The sequence below is a fragment of the Vitis vinifera genome, chromosome 16 (genome assembly GCF_030704535.1).
Source record: "Vitis vinifera cultivar Pinot Noir 40024 chromosome 16, ASM3070453v1".
Classification (NCBI taxonomy): Eukaryota; Viridiplantae; Streptophyta; class Magnoliopsida; order Vitales; family Vitaceae; genus Vitis; species Vitis vinifera.
This window is the reverse complement of record NC_081820.1, coordinates 4,033,977-4,057,359: the sequence shown is the minus strand read 5'-3', so window position 1 is coordinate 4,057,359 and position 23,383 is coordinate 4,033,977. Positions and strand designations below refer to the sequence as shown.

Below are 23,383 nucleotides of genomic sequence, written 5' to 3'. Positions count from 1 at the left end.
AATGGAGGGTTTGTGGGAAAAAGACGCAAGAAGGCTTGGCAAATGGCGCCTTTATGTATTTTTTGGTCAGTTTGGAAGGAGAGAAATAGGTTAGCGTTTGGGGATGAGGATCTTTCGCTTCAAAGGTTGAAATATTCTTTTGTATGTAATCTTTGGTCTTGGGTCAGGGGTTCCCTAGCAGAGAGTCATTCTTCTCTTGTAAGTTTTGTAAACTGGATAGGCTCCTAGTTAGGGAAGGTGGTGTGTATACTCCCTGTATACTTAGAGGGCACCGGTTTTTGGTGTTTCCTCTTTTCGTTTAATATACTTCTTTTACTTATCAAAAAAAAAAAAAATTGGCCTCTCTGAGGGGCGGGGGGGAGGGGGAGTTGACTCTAAGCAACATTGAAATTATTTTAGAGGAGATTGTGAATTTCTTTGGGAAACTCTATTCCAAATCCAAAGGTGCTTCTGTTGAAGGTTTAGATTGGGTCCCCATTTCTGGAGAGAGTACGGCTTGGCTAGACAGACCCTTTTCTGAAGAAGCGGTACGCTTGGCAGTTTTCCAATTGAATAAGGGAAAAGCCCCTGATCCAGATGGGTTCACTATTGCAGCGTATCAAGAGTGCTAGGATGTGATCAAAGAGGATCTTATGATGGTCTTTCTAGGTTCCACACTAATGGGATAATAAATCAAAGTATAAATGCTACCTTTATTGCTTTGGTGCCCAAGAAAAGCCAAACCTTTAAAATATAGATTTTAGACCTATTAGCTTAGTTACAAGTTTATATAAGATAATTGCTAAGGTTTTATCAGGGCGTTTACACAAAGTCCTCTATGAAACAATCTTTGGCTCTTAAGGAGACTTTGTTGAAGGGAGACAAATTTTGGATGCTATGTTGATGGCCAATGAAATGGTGTATGAGAAAAGGAGGTTGAGGGAGGAAGGGGCGGTCTTCAAAATTGATTTTGAGAAGGCCTATGATCATGTGGATTGAGGCTTTTTTGACCATGTGTTAGAAAGGAGGGGATTTAGCCCAAAATGGAGATCTTGGATGAGGGGTTGTTTATCTTCAACAACTTTTGCAATCCTAGTTAACGGAAATGCAAAAGGTTGGTTAAGGCCACTAGAAGTTTGAGACAAGGAAAACTTTTTTATTTTTATTTATTTATTTATTTGCCTTCGTAGCAGATGTTCTAAGTAGGATGATGATTAGAGCAGAGGAAACTAGGTTAATTGAGGGCTTCATTGTGGGAAGGGATAGGATTAGAGTGTTTTTACTACAGTTTGCAGATGACACTATTTTTTTCTCTAAAGTTTCTCCAGAACATAGTTTTATAAGGCTTAAAGGACACCAAGGCACAAAGTAGTCCTGGAGCCTGAGGCGCAAGGCGCTAAGGCGTGGGCTTTAGTGAAGTGAGGTACACCCTAATTTATATATATTTTCCTCTATTTTTCTCCTATTTTTCCTCTATTTTTCCTCATTTTCTTCGTCTTCTTCACTTCTCCATTGCACGACTGAGGCTAGGGCAAAATTTGGAAGACTTGTCGGGTTGAAAACAATCAGAAAAGGGACAGACTCCAAAATGGCATTGTTTTGGCCTGTTTTTTTTAAAATAAAAAGGGCCAAAATGATGTCGTTTTGACCTTTTTAAAATAGGTCAAAAACAACGTCATTTTGACCCTTTTAAAAAGGTAAAAAACGACGTCGTTTTGGACCTTGCTATTTTAAAAGAACAGGGACCAAACGACGTTGTTTTGGTTCCAAAAAAGAAAAAAAGAAATTAGGGCTTCTCTTTGCCCTTTACAACCCGATGTTGGAGAAGAAGAGAAGGAGAAGAAGGAGAAGAAGGAGGTAGGGGATCGAGGCGCACCTGTGGATCGCGTTGTGTCTTGCCGAAAACGAGCACCTTGTGCGCCTAAGCGGCGCCTTCGTGAAGGGGCGTCGCCTGCCTTCAGGCAAGGCGCCAAAGGGTGGCGTCGCGCCGCCCGAAGCCTAGGCGCGCCTTTCACAACTATGTTCTAGAACATCTTCAAAACCTCAAGCTAATCCTTTTGGATTTTGGGCAAGTATCGGGATTAAAAATCAATTTAGAAAAAAGCACCATATCAGGTATTAATAGAAGCCAGGAGTTGTTGTCTATTTTGGTTTCGATCCTTGATTGCAGAGTGTCATAGTGGCCTTTGTCTTATTTAGGTCTTCCATTGGGAGGGAACTCAAAGACAATCGGCTTTTGGGATCTGGTGGTTGAGAGAATATCGAGGAGGTTGGATGGATTGAAAAAAAACATTTTTGTCTTTGGGGGGAAGATTACTTTAATTCAGTCAAGTTTGTCTCACATCTCAAGCTACTTTCTCTCCCTCTTCAAAATCCTAGTATCAATAGCCTCGAAGATTGATAAACTGCAAAGGGATTTCCTTTGGTCTGGGGTGGGGAAAGAGAAAAAAGATCATCTTATCAGGTGGGATGTTGTTTGTAGGCCAAAGGAGTTGGGAGGTTTAGGATTCGGGAAGACTTCGTTGAGAAATAATGCTCTCTTAGCGAAATGACTTTGGAGGTTCCTTAGGGAAAGGAGTGGTCTTTCGCATAAGGTTATTATGAGTATTTATGGGACACATCCTTATGGATGGGATGCCAACATGGTGGTTAGATGGTCACACATATGTCCTTGGAAGACTATTGCTCAAGTTTTCCAAGATTTTTCCCCATCTATCCGCTTAATGGTAGGTAATGGGGAGAGAATATGTTTTTGGGAAGATCCATGGTGGGGTAACCAACCTTTGTGTTCTCAATTCCTTGGTCTTTATAGAGTTATTTTTGTAAAAAACCTCACTGTCTTAGTTGTCTATGGCAATTCCTATCCACTGTTTTGGAATTTGAATTTTCGTCATAATCTCACTGATACGAAAATTGAACTCCTTCAGAAACTCACGTCCTTTCTTAGTTCAGTGCATTTTTCTCCTTCTATGGCAGATTCAAGAGTTTGGTCTTTGTCCTCATCAGACTTGTTTTCTGTTAAATTTTTTTTTCTTGGCCTTGTCAAATTTCTCAAACCCTGTCTTGTTCCTTCCTGGCCAAGTTTTTGTGGAGATCAAAAGCCCCTTCAAAGGTTAAGCCCTTGCTTGGTTAGTAGTACATGGGAATGTAAACACCAATGACAAGTTGCAGTTGAGAAGACCTTACAAATCCCTTTGTCCTCGGTATTGCATTCTATGCAAAGGAAATGGAGAATCGATCAACCACCTTTTTCTTCATTGCTCTTTAACTATTGGGCTTTGGCACAATGGTTTGGGGAATTCAATTAGAGGCAAGACACTTTGGCAAATCGTTTGCCTCACTTTGTTGTGGATTGTGTGGTAAGAGAGAAATGCTAGGATTTTTTAGAATAAGGAGAGATCGGAAGGGATGTTATGGGATTTACTTCACTCCTATTCCTCTCTATTGGCCTCTTGTACTGCTACTTTTAGAGGAGTTCCTTTTAGTGTTTTACAACTCAACTAGACTGCGGGTTGTGATTCGAAAGTTTGACATAGTTGGGGTTTATCTTTGTATATAGTTTTCTATAGATGGGTGTATTCTCTTTTGATCAGTTTTTGTATTTTGTGGGAATGACTTCTCATCCTTCTCTTGTATCTTTACTTCTATTAATACATATTTTTTCATTTCTGATAAAAAAAAAGGAAAAAAAGAAAAAAAGAAAAAGAAAAATGAGAAATGCTACAAAGTGAGATCAAATTTCGAGCCTGAGTAACTTGTTTACCTCAATGATTTTTTTTTTTAATTTTTTTTTTCCGAGTCAATTGACCAAGTATTAAAACAATTAATACTCATGGCAACAAAAAACTCAAGTACTTATTTGACATAAAGGCTCTTGGGTTCCAAGCACAGTTGGTAAATAGGTTAGATAGAGACATAACAAAATTTTAATTTATTCTTTTTCTTCAATTTCTTGTGTTATAATAACAGTGTATACCTATTTATTATATGCTAATTTTGTCAAAGGACAACTTGCTATCCACACTTCTTCTTTCCTTATTTTAGCCCACACTTCTTTCCTTATTTTAGCCCACAATTGTTTCCTTATTTCTCCATTTATTATTCTGTACAGTTAGCATATATTATTTGAGAGATTATAGTTTACATGTATAGGGCTAGAATCATGCGGGAATTTATTTGCTTTTATTTGCTTTCCATGTATAGCATCCTTGTAAAGTCTATATATAATATACAAAACTCAAGGCCAAGGTATTCGGCCATTCATACAATATTTTGACATGGTATCAGAGCTTGTGTTCTGAACCTAGAGTTTACACGCTTTCTAGTTTTGCTTTGGGTTTTCTCGGATTTAGCCCTAAGGGCTCAAAGATTTTAGCCCTAGGGGCTCTCGGATTTAGCCCTAGGGGCTATCGGATTTAGCCCTAGGGGCTCTCGGATTTAGCCTTAGGGGCTCTCAGATTTAGCCTTAGGGGCTCTCGGATTTAGCCCTAGGGGCTCTAGGACTCTAGCCCAGTTTTTCGGTTCTTTTTCTTCTTTTTTTTCTGGTGGTTGTGACAACACATCTGTGGTGTGATCTTGGAGTTTTCTTTAGGTTTCTTCGCTTCTAGGCTCTTGGAGATCTTCGATTATTTGGAGGTTTGTTATCAGATTTAGGCTCTTTGACGATATTTTTTTTTTTTTTTTTTTTGTTTCCTAGGCTATTTCTGTCATCATAATGTCTGGAGAATATTCTATTGTTCGTTTCAATGGAAAAAAAACTATCTTAGTTGGGAGTTTTAGTTTAAGATGTTTGTGAAAAGTAAGAAGCAAGACAGAGTCTCTAAGTCATCTACGGAATCTGAGTACCGGGAGATGTCTCTTGCTTGTTTTGAAATCATTTGGCTTCGAGGTTTGCTTGTGGAGTTAGATTTTTCTGAGACCGATCCTACACCTCTACATGCCGATAATACAAGTGCTATTCAGATCACGACCAATCCTGCCTATCATGAGCGCACAAAGCATATTGAAGTGGACTGTCACTCTATCCGTGCAACCTTTGAAGCTCGTGTTATCACTCTTCCACATATTTCCACTGACTTACAAGTTGCTGATATCTTCACCAAGGCTCTCCCTCGTCATCGACATTGCTTGCTAAGTAGCAAATTGATGCTTGTTGATTAACCTGCATCAATTTGAGGGGGGCTGTTAAAGGACAACTTGCTATCCACACTTCTTCTTTCCTTATTTTAGCCCACACTTCTTTCCTTATTTTAGCCCACAATTGTTTCCTTATTTCTCCATTTATTATTCTGTACAGTTAGCATATATTATTTGAGAGATTATAGTTTACATGTATAGGGCTAGAATCATGCGGGAATTTATTTGCTTTTATTTGCTTTCTATGTATAGCATCCTTGTAAAGTCTATATATAATATACAAAACTCAAGGCCAAGGTATTCGGCCATTCATACAATATTTTGACAAATTTGAGTTCAGCTACTGAATTACTGTTGTTGAATATAATGTATGTATAGTATACTATCTTTCCTTGTTAATATAGGTCACATGTATGGTAGTTAGGACTCCTAGCCTTGTATATATATATCTCTCAATTGTAAGTAGAGATTACAATGAATGAGAATAAGGTTTTTCTCCTCTCTCTCTCTCTCAACATGGTATCAGAGCCAAAGGAGAAAACCTAATTTTTTCGGTTTAGCCGTGTACTCAATTCCGGCGAACCGTCCAGTGACCGTGTTTTCACTCCGGTCCCCTCACTCTCTTTCCGAACCACCCCGGACAACCTCATCGCCGTCGGATCTCCACCATGCCGGCAACCTTTTCCGGCGAAATTTTCCGGCGACCTTTTTTCCGGGCAAAGACCACATATTCCGAACCGCCGGAGGCTGATCTACACGCCAGTGGAAACCCCACCGGCAACCGGCATCTCACGCGCCCCCACGCGCCGGCGCCTGACGGCGCGTGGCTCACTTTCCGGCCACTTCCGACACCTCTCCAGGCTCGTCCGGCGCCGTCTTGGCCTTCTAGCCCTCCGACAGTCCTCCCCGAGCCCTGCATCTCCATTTTTTTCCCTGTTTTTGGCTTTCTTGCCATTCCGGCCACCTCCGACAGGGCTCCCCCTCCATCCCCGAGGCTTGGGTGTTGCTTCTCTTCCTCTCCAGGCACGTCACGACCTTTTTTCTCCATTGATTGCACCTCTCACAGCCGTGGTTTCACTGTTTTTCTCTCTCCGCCGAAATCTGAACCCATCTTAGGGCTCTCTTCGATCCAAATACGTGAATATGACCACCAAAAATCAGATCTTTACGTCTGTTCTCTCTGGATCTCCTCTGATTACCTCAGAGATATTGGTTGGCAGTGAGAATTATCTCTCCTGGTCTGCCTCTGTTGAACTTTGGTTTATGGGTCAAGGATATGAGGATCACTTGGTTACCCAGGAGGCAGATATCCCTGAGGTTGATCGCGTACAGTGGAGGAAGATAGATGCACAGTTGTGTAGTGTAATATGGCAATCGGTTGATCCCCGGATTCTTCTTCATCTTCAGGCCTATCAAACTTGTTTTAAATTTTGGACTCAGGCCAAAGGATTATACACAAATGATATCCAGCGTCTTTATAAGGTGGCTTCTGCTATTGTCCATCTCAGCCAACAGGACTTGGATCTATCTACTTATATTGGTCAGATTGCCTCTCTTAAGGAGCAGTTCTTGACTGTGATGCCTCTTACTCCTGATGTTGGGGCTCAACAAACACAGCTTGACAAGTTCTTCATGGTCTTTACTCTTATTGGCCTCCGTCCGGATCTTGAGCCTATTCGTGATCAGATTCTTGGTAGTTCATCAGTTCCGTCCTTGGATGATGTGTTTGCTCGCCTCCTCCGTATCTCGTCCACTCAGACTTTGCCATCTGATAGCGCTTCAGATTTTTCTGTGTTAGTTTCTCAAACTACCTCTCGAGGAGGACGCAGTGGTACCCGAGGTAGAGGTAGAGGCCAACGTCCTCATTGCACCTATTGCAATAAACTTGGCCACACTCGTGATCGTTGCTATCAGTTACATGGAAGACCTCCTCGCACTGCCCATATGGCCCAGTCCTCTGATTCTCCGCTGCCTCAGCTTCCGAGCTCCTCCGCATCTCAGACATCTCAGGCTTCTATTGCCTCTATTGCCCAGCCTGGTAATGCCTCTGCCTGCCTTACCCACACATCTTCTCTTGGACCCTGGATTCTAGATTCTGGAGCATCTGATCACCTATCTGGTAATAAGGATCTTTTCTCCTCTATTACTACTACCTCTGATTTACCTACTGTTACCTTAGCTAATGGTTCTCAAACTGTGGCTAAAGGTATTGGTTTGGCCCTTCCTCTGCCTTCTATACCTCTCACTTCTGTCCTTTATACTCCTGAATGTCCTTTTAATCTTATTTCCATCAGCAAAATCACTCGTACTCTTAATTGCTCTATTACCTTTTCTGATAAATTTGTGACCTTGCAGGACCGGAGTACGGGGAAGACGATTGGCATAGGACGTGAGTCTCAAGGCCTCTATCACCTCACCTCAGATTCATCTCCTGCAGTTTGCATTTCCACTGATGCTCCTCTCCTCATTCACAATCGTCTGGGCCACCCTAGTCTCTCCAAGTTCCAGAAGATGGTTCCTCGTTTTTCAACTTTGTCGTCGCTTCCGTGTGAGTCATGTCAGCTTGGGAAACATACTCGTGTCTCGTTCCCAAAGTGTTTGAATAATCGGGCAAAGTCTCCTTTTGAGCTTGTCCACACTGATGTTTGGGGTCCTTGTCGGACTGCGTCTACTTTAGGATTTCAGTATTTTGTCACTTTCATTGATGACTATTCTCGATGTACTTGGTTATTTTTAATGAAAAATCGAGCTGAGTTATTCTCTATTTTCCAGAAATTTTATACTGAAATCCAAACCCAGTTCAATATTTCTATTCGTGTGTTACGCAGTGACAATGCTAGGGAATATTTTTCAGCCCAATTTACTTCGTTTATGTCTCATCATGGGATTCTTCATCAGTCTTCTTGTGCTCATACTCCTCAACAAAATGGGGTAGCTGAAAGCAAGAATCGACATCTTGTTGAGACAGCTCGTACTCTCCTCCTCCATAGTCATGTTCCTTTTCGCTTTTGGGGGGACGCTGTTCTTACTGCTTGTTATTTGATTAATCGTATGCCCTCCTCTGTCTTACACGATCAGATTCCTCACTCCCTTCTTTTCCCTGACCAACCACTTTATTTCCTTCCTCCTCGTGTCTTTGGTTGTACTTGCTTTGTTCATATTCTCACTCCTGGACAGGACAAGCTTTCCGCCAAAGCCATGAAGTGCCTCTTCTTGGGATATTCCAGACTTCAGAAGGGTTATCGTTGTTATTCCCTTGAGACTCATCGGTACTTTATCTCCGCTGATGTCACCTTCTTTGAGGACTCACCATTCTTTTCCACCACTTCTGAGTCTCTTCCTGTTTCTGAAGTCTTGCCCATTCCCATTGTCTCCCCACCTGATGTTATGCCCCCTCGACCACTTCAGGTTTATCATCGTCGCCCTCGTGTCGTTGCTCCTCTCCCTTTTCCTGAGGCACCTGCTGACTCACTTCCTATCCCTTCGGCTTCACCTGCCTCGGCTCTGCCTTCTCCTAATGACTTACCTATTGCTGTTCGGAAAGGTACTCGCTCTACTCGTAATCCTCATCCTATTTACAATTTTTTGAGTTATCATCGATTATCTTCACCCTATTCTGCTTTTGTTTCTGCTATATCCTTTGTTTCTCTTCCAAAGAGCACCCATGAAGCTCTTTCCCATCCAGGCTGGCGACAGGCAATGGTGGATGAAATGGCTGCTCTGCACTCTAATGGCACTTGGGATCTTGTTGTTTTACCCTCTGGTAAATCTACAGTTGGTTGTCGTTGGGTCTATGCAGTTAAGGTTGGTCCTGATGGTCAGGTTGATCGCCTTAAGGCCCGTTTAGTTGCTAAAGGCTATACTCAAGTTTATGGTTCTGATTATGGTGACACATTCTCCCCTGTTGCCAAGATTGCTTCTGTCCGCTTGCTTCTCTCCATGGCTGCTATGTGTTCTTGGTCTCTTTATCAGTTGGATATTAAAAATGCCTTCCTTCATGGTGATCTTGCCTAGGAAGTTTATATGGAGCAACCTCCTGGTTTTGTTGCTCAGGGGGAGTCTGGTTTAGTGTGCAGGTTACGCCGTTCTCTATATGGCTTGAAACAATCTCCTCGAGCATGGTTTAGCCGTTTTAGTTCTGTTGTTCAAGAGTTTGGCATGCTTCGCAGTACAGCAGACCATTCAGTTTTTTATCATCATAACTCCTTGGGGCAGTGTATTTATCTGGTTGTTTATGTGGACGACATCGTCATTACAGGCAGTGATCAGGATGGTATTCAGAAACTAAAGCAACATCTTTTTACCCACTTTCAGACCAAAGACTTGGGGAAACTCAAGTATTTCTTGGGAATTGAGATAGCTCAATCCAGTTCTGGTGTGGTCCTTTCCCAAAGGAAGTATGCTTTAGACATCCTGGAAGAAACCGGTATGTTAGACTGTAAACCGGTAGACACACCTATGGATCCGAATGTCAAACTTGTACCAGGACAGGGGGAGCCTTTAGGAGACCCCGGGAGATATCGACGGCTCGTAGGTAAATTGAACTATCTCACCATTACTCGTCCAGACATTTCTTTTCCTGTGAGTGTTGTTAGTCAATTCCTACAGTCACCATGTGATAGCCATTGGGATGCCGTAATCCGTATCCTTCAATATATCAAAAGTACACCAGGCCAAGGTGTATTGTACGAGAACAGAGGTCATACTCAAGTTGTTGGTTACACAGATGCAGATTGGGCTGGCTCACCCACAGATAGACGTTCCACTTCAGGGTACTGTGTTTTTATTGGAGGTAATCTAATATCTTGGAAAAGTAAGAAACAAGATGTAGTGGCCAGATCTAGCGCTGAAGCCGAGTATCGAGCTATGGCTTTGGCAACATGTGAACACATATGGTTGAGACATCTTCTTCAGGAGTTGAGATTTGGAAAGGATGAACAGATGAAACTCATCTGTGATAACCAGGCCGCATTACATATTGCATCCAATCCAGTCTTTCATGAAAGGACCAAGCATATTGAAGTTGACTGTCATTTCATTAGAGAGAAGATCGCATCAGGATGTGTTGCTACAAGTTTTGTCAATTCAAATGATCAACTAGCAGACATCTTCACTAAATCTCTCAGAGGTCCTAGGATTAAATATATTTGTAACAAGCTTGGTGCATATGACGTATATGCTCCAGCTTGAGGGGGAGTGTTGAATATAATGTATGTATAGTATACTATCTTTCCTTGTTAATATAGGTCACATGTATGGTAGTTAGGACTCCTAGCCTTGTATATATATATCTCTCAATTGTAAGTAGAGATTACAATGAATGAGAATAAGGTTTTTCTCCTCTCTCTCTCTCTCAACAACTGTTATTTCCTGAATTATGTCATGCTTATGGTTTTCAGAATATGGATTATCATTCAAAGTGTTACCTGTAAAATGTGATTATTATTTATATCACTTTCTGGTTTTCAAAAAATTAATAATTTTAATGTAGTAGAATAGGGTTCCATTATGCACTGATTTTCCTTGTTTCTTAATCAAGTATTCTGATTTTTATTAGTTGGTTGTTATTGCCCATTTAAAAAAAATGTTGGTTGTTAGAACTAATTTTCAAATATGAATTTGTCCTCTTAAGGGTTATGTAGATCAAAACTCTGTTGATGTTTCTCCTGATTTTCTTCTATCTTGTTCACATGCATCTTTTATTTTCCTATCTTGTTAAGTTTTGTATATTTGTTTTCTGACTGTCCACTTTTATTATCAATCAGCAAAATGCTGAATCTAGCTGCAACTTTGTCTTATGTGTGTTATTTTTTTCTGTGTTTATAAGCATGATGTGCTACTTAATTTTCTTTGCTTTTCTGGTGGACTGCAGTGAGTTGGCCCTGGTCTTTTGTTACTTTCTTTCATCTACAAAATGATGACTCTCTTTTCAATGATTAAAATACCTTGATTTTGGTGCATTATACCTACATTAACATTTGTCATGTTCCAATACACATTTAAATTTGTAGAAATACCTACTTGAGCAGCGAGCAGTTGTTGATGTTGATGGAGGGAAATTGCTGAATGAAGACAATGACATTAGATCTGTAAGTTCGGAATTTTTGGACTGGTGCATTATGATAGCTTATGAATATGGCATTGTTCTTTTCCTGATTCTATGTTTCAGTCTGATAGTAAAGCCAGCTGACCCACTAGATTTTGATGATTCTCACATGCACTTTGACCTTGCTGCAAGCAATAACTGACATTTGGTGCCCTCCATAGCTTCATAGATGTTTCATTTTGTGTATTTTACTTATGGTTTGTTAATGTTTACTATTTCAAAATTCTTGCAAAACAAGTGCAGAGGATGTGGAAAAAAGAGGTTGTGTTCAATGGTTATTGGATATGTGTTGTGTACTATTGAGGATGTTGATGCTAATTAAGATCTTCTTGTGGTTTGTTTGTACCCAAGTTGCTGGAGCCTCAGTGGTAGCTACAGCATTGCTGGTTTAGGAGTTCCACTTCAATATCTAGTCCTACTCCAACTAGCTTAAAGAAGGCTTTCTCCACATTGCCTCTATGTTTGTTAGCTTGTTAGCTTTGGTATAGATGTATTCAATTTTTGGCCCGAAGCTTCTTCCTCTTCATCTTTGCCTTAGTGTGTAAAAATTCTATTATAATTAGCAACCCTTTTCCTTAATAGAATGCTTTTAGTTCTGGCCTTTTTGTGATTTTTGAAACGTCTTTTGTTGTTTATTAAACTTCTTAGAGACTTGGATTCATTTGATCCAACAGCATAATACAAAACCATGATTTTGACTGATTCTCTTAGGCTATATGAGGTAAGAGCATGGTTTAAAGTCGTGGCATTGACCATTCATTGTGAAGGTTCAGAGATAGATTGTCATGGTATCTTAGGTCAATATTAGGCTATATACACAATACATTACTTAAAAAGTTCCAAAAAATCTAAGATGAAATAATAACAATTCTAGAAAAATAAAGACAATCTTATGGACTCAATAAATTAGATAAAAATGTTTACCTTATTTGACGTTGTTTAAACAATTGTAAATGCATGATTTCAGATTGGTCCATGATAATATTAAGAATTCAAAGCTCTTCTATTTCAAATATAGTTATTTTACTGAAAATGCATAATTTTGTAGTTAATCCATATTAAATGTAGTTCCAATAAGACCTTGGAATAGGGTGAGAATGGATGGGCTGATGTGTGTACAAAGTTGATGTAAAAAATACTAAACATTACCTAACTTGAACATGACTTGTTTAATGATCATGTCAAGATGATAGGAGTAGGACATGTTACTTATGGGTAACACAACATAAGACACGTAACTTGTTTGATAAATGGGTTGGGATGGACTATGTACAAATTGACTTGAAGAACACGCTAACATGATTTTAACCACCCATTAAACTGATCAACATTTCTAACTCGTTTAACTTATTTAAGATTTTAATTATATATCAATATTATTCTCAAAATACTGAATTGGTTGTTTTTAGGTTTTTTTTTTTTAATCCTAATTATGTTATTTAATTTTGAAGCATAAAATGTTTATAAGATGGAAGATAAAGTCAAACTTTAATTTTATAGTTATTTTATTTATAAGTAAAAAATGAAGTTTTATTTATTTTTAATTTTAATTTTTATAAATTTAAAATATAAACAATTAATCAATTTATATACGTTACACAGGCTGGATTGTATTCATGCCATTTTTAACTTGATTAACTAATGGTTGGAGAAGCCGAGTATCTAAACTTGAAATGACTTGTTCATTGAATGAGTTATAGAAGTTGACATAATTACATTCAATTGTTAATTTGCTTTTGTTTTTGAGTCATGTTGACATATCATATCAAATTTTTCATCTTTGCTTTAGAACTTCTTCATGCTTGATACCATAGAGCAACTTGGTCATGATTTGTTTGATTCAGTGTCACCTGTGACATCTGAACTTTTCAACTTCACTTGAGGTACCTAGATCAATGTGACATGACAAGAGTGTGAGTAGGGGATTCTTGTTGGATACTCCTAATTTGCTTCAGATAATGAACATTTTTATTTTTTATTTTTTATTTTTTTTCATTTTAACAAAGAGGAATAAAAAGTAAAAGGAGAGTTTTTTAATCAAGGATATGTTATTTTTTTGCTTCTAATTTATTTCTTACTATTTTTGTTTCTTTTTTTAATGTCATATTCAAATGCCATTCAATATCATTTTTTAGTTGAGTCTTAGTATCCTCCAATTTGAAATATGAAAGATCAGACTTCAAGACACACCCACACCAACACCTGATAAGTGTACTCAAACCCATGTAACATAGGTTGTTGCAATTAGAAAATCTTAGATGGGGTTTCATAATGATTTCAGCCATGGCCAAGTGTGATGTAAGAGTCACTCAAATTCTTAGCCTTTAACAAAATTAGTGTTTAACAAAGTGTGCATCCATATTGGATCTTCTATAGATTGTCTTTATAGGCGTTTTTTTGTTTTTTAGTTCCATGCAATTGAATCTAGAACCTCCTACATCCCTATCCTAATTGCTTGCCCTTCCATAGATGATTTTGAGGTAGTTAATGCATCTCTTGGTTCTTTTTCCCATAAATTTTTCTAGGTCAGCAAGCTGATGTTTGCACACTGAGTTTGGGGCTTTTTTTTTTTTTTCTGATAGGTAAATTTTTGTCCCAATTGGGATTTGAACCTGGAACCTCCTGCAAACCCAACCCTTTACCACTTCCTCTTGAGTCAGGGCTCAAGAACGAGTTTTGGACACCTAATATTCTCCATAATGGCTTTACTTTATTTAACATTCCATCCTCACATTTTATTCAGCCAAATTGAGTTGGTTGGATGTGTGTTGCTTTGAGTTTGTTTATCTTTTCATTCTTCTTAGCTTCATTTGTGAATAGATATGTTGACTATGGTCTAGATTGGAGTTCAATGTCTACTTTTAAGATGATTTGTTTGGTTTCCATTGGAGGCTTGGGAAAGATGACTGAAACATTCCCTCATGTTCCTTTTTTCCCCCTGTTTCTCAGTCAAGCTCTGGGAGGTATTGGGTGGGGTTTGGTGATTATTTGTTTGTTACAAATTATACATACTAAACTTGAAGCAGCTTTGGTATTTTCGAGGGACCTTTGAAATTTAATATAATTGGAAGTATTAGAGAATTGACAAGTTGATGGACTGTAGAGTAGTTTCATTTTCTGATAGGTTAGTGATGTTTTCAAATAGTTGCTGATTACTTTGCTGGTTTCTTGTTAGATGTGCTATAAATTAGTTTATTTTGATGAGGAATTATTATTGACATTTATGTCTTAACATTCTCTTGTTACTCAAAAGTTATGAAAATAGAAAAGTTGACATTTCTGTCTTAGCATTCTCTTCCTACTCAAAGTTATGAAAATGGAAAAGTTGGCAACCACAATTTTTAACAAATGTAGGTCTGAAGTCGAATAACTCCTTCATGAAGGCAAAAAGAAAGAATGTTATTGCAATTATTTATAAGCCCATACCCGAAGTGTTATGATTAGTAATATTGTTTTTTTGATAGGTAAAAGAGGATTAGTAATATGATTGACAGAAGAATATTCTATAGATTATAAATAAATTAATGAAGCAAAGCTGTTTGTAGAATGAAATGAAAAGGACTTTGTCAAACCTTTTGTGTAATCCTTTCCATGAGTAGAGAATTGTCTGTGATTTTCTTGTGATTTAAAGCAGGGCGTCATTGTTTCCACAAAGTTTCAATTCACTTCATCATTGCCCAAATGTTTGGTGCATCCATCATTGATGCATGAAAAGTTGGAGAGGAGTAAAAAAAAAATTATACTTCAGTGCTGTGTAGATTGTTTAAACTCAACTCTGTCCAATGGCCTCACCAAAGCAAAAGAAATTAAGAAAAAACGTAAGAACGAAGCAAGAAGAAATAAGCTTTAGGGTTGATAAACCCTAAGACACCAGTAGGTGGTTGAAAGAAAGGCTATGTGGGCTGTCTTCTATTTTCAATTAGAGTTCCATCCAAAAACTGATGGCAAAGAATACAGAAAATTACTCATCAATGCTGCACTATACAATTAAATCCTAGCCACTAAGATGTTGAAGTCCTAGCCATTCATTGCCTTATTTGAATAAAAGACTTAAAATAAACAAAAAGAGGCACCCTATGATGCACAATGAACCCTCAACATGTCCATTTCATTTTTTTGTGCAGATTTCATGCATTTTGGGTACTGCCATTTTTAGAGTTGATCCATATGTCCTCCTGCATCTTGGGTTCAATATTTGATTTTGGCATCTGCCTGCTCTACCTGCAGGTTCTACAGTATCTCCTGGATGATGTCTCTGATTTTTTATCAACGAAATTTACTGCAAGCAAAGAGGAGAGTGATATTATTGTAAAAGAAGGCGGCTGTGGTCATGTACTAAAAGCTTTTATTGACTTCATATCTGAGAGGGAGAGAGAAAATTTTCGTTCTCGCAGACATGATAATGAAGAGTCTGTCACATTGACTACCATTCATCAGGTTTTCTTTTCCTTTGATTAAATAGCTGCTTGTTATTTTATTTCCATGGATTTTCCTATTTGTTGACAGATCCATACAGGCTGTACAGCCTATACACATTGATTTTCTGATTAATGGGGCTGATTTGTTTCCTAAATCAGTTTGATTCGATTCCAGTTGTAGTGTAATATTCTTTAGTTGTAGTTTCCTTGTATAGCTTCAATTATATCCTGAAAATTTGCCTATAATTTAGCTGATTTTTTTGTATATATACACCTTGCATTCTAAGGAATGAATACAATAAAAATTCAGTCAGTTTAATTTTCCACATCATATCAGAGCCCTAAGCTTGTTCAGTATCGTTTTTGGCCTTAATTGCCATAAAAAGTATTGCGGCCTTCATTGCTGGCAGAAAAGTTTCTCAGCCTTATTGCTAGAGATTCTTCATCATTCTCTTTTGTTCAACCTGGTTTTTGATTAATTCCTCTATCCGCTCTGTTCAAAATGTCTGTAACCTTTGAAATGGCCCTTGGGACCAAAATCAAAGCTGATCTGTTCTCAACAGCCACCCAACATTCAGCCAGAGAATACCAGAACCTGCAAGCCTTGTTTAGGCTCAATGGTCGCAATTACTTAGTGTGGTCGCAAATTGTGAGGAGCTCTCTTAAGGGCAAAGGAAATTTAGGTCACCTAATAGGCTCTGTGCCCCATGAAGATGATCCTAAATTTGTTGCTTGGGATGTAGAGGATTCAATGATTATGTCTTGGTTTTTGAATTTAGTGTAATCGGAAGTTAGTGGGATGTGTATGTTCTTCATAACAGTGAGGGAGATTTGGGGGGTTGTTAGACAAACCTATTCCAAAATACAAGATGCTTCTCAGATTTATGAGATAAAGACCAAAATTACAGTCACCAAGCAAGGTAGTTTATCCATTATTGAGTACTTAAATATGATGAAAAGGTTGTGGCTTGAATTAGATTATTATGCAACGATGATGCAACAATGACACAAAAATTTTTTGAAAGAGAGGAATTTTGAATTTCTTCTTGGTTTTAATGTGGAATATGATAAGTAAGGGTCCAAGTTCTTGGTAGGGAATCACTGCCATCATTGAATGAGGTTTTCTCAATCATAAGAAGGAAAGAGAATTGTGATGCTTAATTATCCAACCATGGAGGGATCAACTCTTGCCACTACAAAACCAAATTCTGGCCCATCTAATTCAGGAAGTAGAGCTACAATGGAAGGTGGAAAGAGTGATCAACCAAGGCCATTGAGCAATAAGGACAACCTTTAGTGTAATTATTGCAAAAAACCAAGGGATACTAAGGATAATTGTTGGAAACTTCATGCGAAACCACAGTCCTTTGGTAGAAACAATGGCAATTGCAATGCTATAGCGACGTGCACAGGCCAACAATGCTTATTCTGAAGATTGTTCATACTAGGAGAATTGGAGCAGTAATTGTCTCTCTTTGACTCATCTTTCAGAGAAATTTCATTCAATAAAGCCGAGATTTCACTACTTCACTTTCATTTATGACATCCTTTGTTTTCTGTGTTAAAAACAATGTTCCCTTTGTTATTTAAGAGTATGGATGCTAATCATTTTCATTGTGGAGTGTATCAATTGGCCAAACACTATCGTGCTCCTTTTCCCTTGAGTAATATCTTCTACTTCTTTTACTTTAACTCACATGGATGTGTAGGGTGCTTGCATTCCTAATATTAATGGGGCTCGTTGGTTTGTTTCTCTTATTGATGATTGTTCTAGAATTACATGGATATTCCTTCTAAAAATAAATGTGATGTGAGTTTTGTGTTTCTAGTGTTTTAGAAAATGATTAGTACTCAATTTGGAGTTCGGATTAAAAGCATAAGTCTAGTAATAGAAGGGAGTATTTTAACCAAATCTTGTTGCCCTTTCTTCAAAAAGAAGGGATTGTCCATGAATCTTTTGATGTGATTTTTGTGTTTCCGGTGTTGCATAAATGATTAGTACTCAATTTGGAGTTTAGATTAAAAGCATACGATTGAAAATGGAAGAGAGTATTTTAACCAAATCTTGTCACCCTTTCTTAAAAAAGAAGGGATTGTCCACCAGTCTTGTTGTATTGACACCCCATAACAATATGGGGTTGCTGAAAGAAAAAACCATCATCTCCTTGAAATAACTCGAGCCTTATTATTCCAGAAAGATTTTCCAAAGGATTTTGAGGGGAAGCAATTCTAATTGCAACACACTTAATCAATTGACTACCCCCTAGAACATTAGGCAACAAAACTCTGGTTGCTATTTTTTTCTTTTTTATAGGTTTTTCCTTCAATTTCATGGTTTATGTCAAATTCCTCCAAAGATATTTGGTTGTCCTTGTTTTGTACATAGTCATGCCAATCATTGTAGTAAGTTGGATCCCTAGGCTCTTAAGTGTATTTTTGTTGACTATTTCCCAACTAAAAAGGGATATAAATGTTACCATCCAACCTTGAAAAAATTATTTGTATCCATGGATGTCGCTTTTGCAAAAAATTAGACTTTCATTCCTACCCTTCATCTTCAGGGGGAGTTAGTACTCAAAGACAAAGGGGATTTATATTTGTTCCTTGATCTACCTACTTTTCAAGATACCAATAGCAACCTAGAACCCATAGTACCAAGTCCTTTAGTTGTTGTTCCCGTTGGTGGCCCTCCACCAATCGCCAATTCTCCTTCCAAAAAAAACCATTGACTTACCTCCTAGAAATGAGGGAGAGAGGGTTGATGACACACTACCATCATGAGTTTATTGAAGAAGGAGATTGTTACCTTTTGATTTGATGCAAGCCCAATACTCCAAACCACCAACACGTATTGAAATTTACCCTTATTTTTCTCCACCATCTTCTAAGAAACAAAGTGACCACATTCAAAAAGTGCCTACCATTGATTTACTAGTCTTTGAGGATTTGTCTGTACCTATTGCTCTCGAGAAAGGAATCAGAAAATGTACCCAACATCCCATATCCAACATCATTTTCCTTTAATAACCCCATCATATTGAGGCTTTCTTTCCTAATTAAATCTTGAGAAAATCCCTCAAACAGGCCAAGAGGCACTTAGGAATGAGAATTGGAAGAAAGCTATGAATGAGGAGATGAGGGCTCTCGAGAAAAACCAAACTTGGGAGATTGTTGAGCTTCTTAAGAGAAAAAGGCCAATTGAGTGTAAATGGGTATTTACAATAACATATAAGGCTAACGGGACTTTGGAAAGGTATAAAGCTAGATTAGTAGTCAAGGGATATACTCAAACCTATGGAGCAGATTTCCTAGGGATCGACCTTCATCCTTGTAGTAAAATGAGTACAATTGGTGTGTTATTATCTTTGGTAGCTAATCTTGGTTGGCCTTTGTAGTAGTTTGATGTTAAAAATGCTTTTCTGCACAGTGACTTAGAAGAAAGGTATATATGGAGGCTTCTCTAGGATTTGATAAAGCTTTTAAGAACAACAATATGTGTAGGTTAAAAAAAGTGTTATATGGGTTAAAGCAATCTCCTGGAGTGTGGTTTGGGGGATTTGCTAAAGTTGTGGTTGATATGAGATTTCAACAAAGCTAAGGAGATCACGCTTTTTATGTCAAACACTCATCATTTGGCAAAGTAACAACTTTGATAGTCTACGTGGATGATATAATTGTGATAGGTGATGATCTTCAAGAAATAGATAATCTTAGAAGGTGGCTACCTAAAGAATTCAAGATCAAGAATTTGGGAAGACTAAAGTATTTTTTGGGTGTTAAAGTTGCTCACTCAAAAGGTGGAATCTTCATCTTGCAACAAAAATATATCCTTGATCTTCTTAAGGAGACAAGGATGCTTTGTTATAGGCTTGCTCATGTCCCCATATAACCAAATCGTAAGCTTAGAGAAGTCAAGATACAATAGTGGATTGTGATAGATATCAATGTCGAGTGGGTAAACTGATTTATTTATGTCTTACAAAGCTAGGTATAACCTATGAAGTGAGTGTGGTGAGCCAATTGATGCCTTATCTGAAGGAGGTTCATCTAGAAGCTATCAACAGAATCCTTCGTTATCTGAAGTTCACCTTGGGAAAAGAAATTATATATGAAAAGAAATGAATTGTTTAGTTTAGGGGTTTATTTGGATGCAAATTGGGCAGACTCTTTAGTTGATAGAAGACCAATATCTTAATATTATATGTTCCTATGGGGAATTTGGTGACATGGAGAAGTGCCATGGCACATGGGAATTGTGAGTGAGTTATTGTGGTTGAAGGTTATACGTGAAGATCTCATACATCTCAACAATTAGGCAACTAGTAGATATTCTAAGGGCTTGGCTAACAAATCATTTCAAGAGATTGCTAGCAAGCTGGGAATGGACAATATTTGCTTCCCAACTTGAGGGGGAGTGTTGACAGATCCATACAGGTTGTAAAGCCTATACACATTGATTGACAGATTAAAGGGACTGATTTGTTTCCTAAATCAATTTGATTTGATTCTAGTTGTATAGTGTAATATTTCTTAGTTGTAGTTTCCTTTCACTTGAATTTCTTATTGTAAAGGGATGGGAAGGGTTTGTGGGAGGTTCTAGGTTCAAGCCCCAATGAGGACAAAAATTTACCTATAAAAAAAATTGCTGGAATTTCCCTATAATTTACCTGATTTTTCGTATATATACACCTTGCATTCTAAGGAATGAATACTATAAAAAACCAGTCCTTTTAATTTTCCATGCTATTGGTTATGAAAGTTGCCTTGAATTAATTTTGTTTTGTTTACTTGGAGTTTCCTTTTATTTCCATGTGCAGTCAAAGGGCTTAGAGTGGGATACTGTTTTTATAGTGAAGGTACTTGACCACAATTGCTCACTATCTCTGCTTGTGTCTTTTGTCTATCTGATGTTATATCAGCTGTTCTTTTCATGATAACAAGTTGTTATTATCCATAACAGCCACCTTATTCCTTTAGAGTGCTTCCATTTCATCTAATAAAAGCTCTATCTGGACAGTGTCTCTTGCACTTTGTTTTTAGTCTTCCTTATTCTGTTGGTGAACCTATCATTCATGTATTCCATGATTTGTAGTTTATAATAAAAGCATATTTTATACCCCCGTGTCGAATGGGGGGCTTTTATTTAAAAGGGGGACATCCAAATAAACAGTCTCTTCAGTCCTTATTTTTATATTTTATTTTTACGAACCTATAAAGTTTTCTAGGTTTTTTTTTTCCCTTGTAACCTACTTGGTTTTAGTCTTTTAAATTAATGGCCATCCTTTTGTTGTGCCAGCATATATGGAAATATAGACACATTAAAAATTTGCATAAATTGAATGCATTTGTTACTCTCTTTGTTCATTGAGCATCACTGCGAAAGTTTTTAAAAATATTGGAGAACATATAATGTCACGTGAATTTTTTTTTGCTTTGTCATGTAATGTTCACCTCTCACTAGGTTGTCTTATAAGTGATTTCAGAAAAATTCTGTAACTGTGTGGTCTGGGTTTTAAATGCTTGGTGTAACATAAGCTCCAAACATGGATGTCATGGAGGACCCCTCAAAATCTTTAACAATGATAAAAATTGTAAAGAGCAATAATTGCATATGGTGATTAGCAGAACATTTATAGGTGGCATTTGCAGCGATACCAAAGTATTCTTTGTGGCCATTCTGTTCTATATGGTGCCAAATCCTTTTGTTAAGTCACTAGGATTGAAAATATTAAGTATTCATTCATTCAGTGTAGCTTTTGAATCATTGATCTCATCTTTTGTTAACCCTTGCCTTAATTATACAGGCAAATGAATCTGAGATCCCTCTGTTGCATGAATTTAATGGTGTTGTGAAGGAAAATGGTACCTCAATAGAGGTAGGCATTCAGTCATGGAGAACTGTTCATCTTTTCTTTTTTTACAATTAAAATTTATGTATTTTATTTCTTTTGTGAAACTTAACGACTCCTTTCATTTGACAATTTTAGGAGGAGCGACGCCTGTTGTATGTGGGGATGACTCGAGCTAGAAAAAAACTGTTCATTCTATATGTTCTCATGGATTCAAGTTGGCAGGTTTGTTATACATAATACTTTCTTGTAACATTTTTTTTTTTAATTTTTAAATTAACTGTTGTTATTTTTATTTTATTTATTTTGTTTGATCCTTTTTTTTTTTTTTGTGTGTTATCTCATCTTTCCAGATGCTTCAACCTTCAAGATTTCTGAAAGAGATTCCACATCACCTTCTAGAGGTTCAGGTGCATCTCACTCTCAAGTAGTCATACTTTCAAAAGTGGAGTAAGGAGTAGGAGGTTGTAAAGTTCTAGGACATAGGCCTTTTGGAGTGACTAATCATGCTTGCTGTTGAAATACTGATAAAAATTTGTTATTACATTAACTTCTGCAATGGTTTGTTTGTTACAAAATTCAATATGCTGTAATTTTCAGGTATATAAATTGAAAAAGGGGCATAAACAGTTAGTTGTTCAACAAAATAAAGGAGCTTATGCATAGTATTTATCACGTCTATTGGAATATATCTTAGTGTGGAAAGATTTAAGTGGATTTACTATAATGAATTAGGAGGAAAATTCAAAATTATCTCCTACTAATTTGATGCCTATTTTTAAATGCAGTTAGTTCCTATTTTGTGGGCTGAGTTTCCTATGTGCATATGTATCTTTTCTGTAGACTATACTATGTATGAATAGGCTTGTATATTTGTGACTTTATTATCATAAATGAGAATTCAGAAAATATTTTGTCCAATCCTATGTTCATAGTATCAGAGCCAGCCTTTCTGGGATGGTAAATTACTTGCTGATTCGCGCCATTAAAACCAGCGGTATTTGTTTGTTCTGGATGTTTCTGTTGGGAGTATATGATCTACATGGTGGGCCTTGTTCCTATAAGCTTAAGCTTTTAGGAAAATTGGTTATCTAATATGGTATCAGAGTGTCATTTGGTGGGATGTCATGTGTTTGAACCTCACCATATGTTTATTTCCTTAATTTATTAAGCCCAAAAGGAGACCACTTTATTTCCATAATTTATTAAGCCCATGTGTAAGCCTAAAAAAGGCGCTATGCGAGAGAGGATGTTGGACTGCATGATATATACATTGTGAGCTCAAATCCTACAAAGTTTATACTTTTAGGAAAATTGGTTGTTTAATGGTTTTTATTAGAATTGTAGAAGATTATTCTTCGAGTCTCCATCATCATTTTTTTTTTTTTAGAATTAGTGAACTATATTTGCAATGTCTGGAGTTTCTAAAGATTGGGTGTTAGGTGACCCTTCGAAGCAAATGAGTGCTTGGAATTCTCAAGTTCCACCACTAGGTTCAATGGACAATCTTTCTTTGCAAATTACAACCCACATATTGAATGGACAAAATTTTTGAAGGTGGTCTCAGTCCATAAAACTGTTCATTAGAGAAAGGTTCCAAAAGAGGATGATCCAACATACTCTACTCTACTTGGGATACAAAAGACTCGATGATGATGTCCTAGCTTGTGAACTCCGTGGACCTAGAAATTGGTCAAACAGATATGCTTTTTTCCACTAAAAAGGAGTTATGAGATGGAGTAAGTGAGACATACTTAGATTTAGGCAATTTTGCAAAAGTCTATGAAATCAAGACAAAGATCCATGAGACCAGGTAAAGAAATAATAAGGTACAAAATATTATGACATTCTCAAAGGGTTGTGGCAAGAACTTGATCTTTTCTATGAGTTAGTGC

The 23,383-nt window shown here is 37.5% G+C and overlaps 1 protein-coding gene across 4 annotated transcripts in view; it reads left to right on the top strand.

Moving 5' to 3' along the window:
- The window catches only part of LOC100242461 (ATP-dependent DNA helicase SRS2-like protein At4g25120), an 82,894-nt gene that overhangs the window by 39,151 nt on the left and 20,360 nt on the right, over positions 1–23,383 (top strand). For 2 of the 4 annotated variants that reach the window (XM_010663926.3, XM_002277701.5), the window contains exons 17-22: positions 11,127–11,204; positions 15,449–15,658; positions 20,457–20,495; positions 21,444–21,515; positions 21,627–21,713; positions 21,842–21,898. In XM_010663926.3, the coding sequence (XP_010662228.1) occupies positions 11,127–11,204; positions 15,449–15,658; positions 20,457–20,495; positions 21,444–21,515; positions 21,627–21,713; positions 21,842–21,898 (543 nt within the window). The remainder of the gene's footprint in view (positions 1–11,126; positions 11,205–15,448; positions 15,659–20,456; positions 20,496–21,443; positions 21,516–21,626; positions 21,714–21,841; positions 21,899–23,383) is intronic. The other 2 variants (XM_010663927.2, XM_010663929.2) reach the window with 2 other exon arrangements.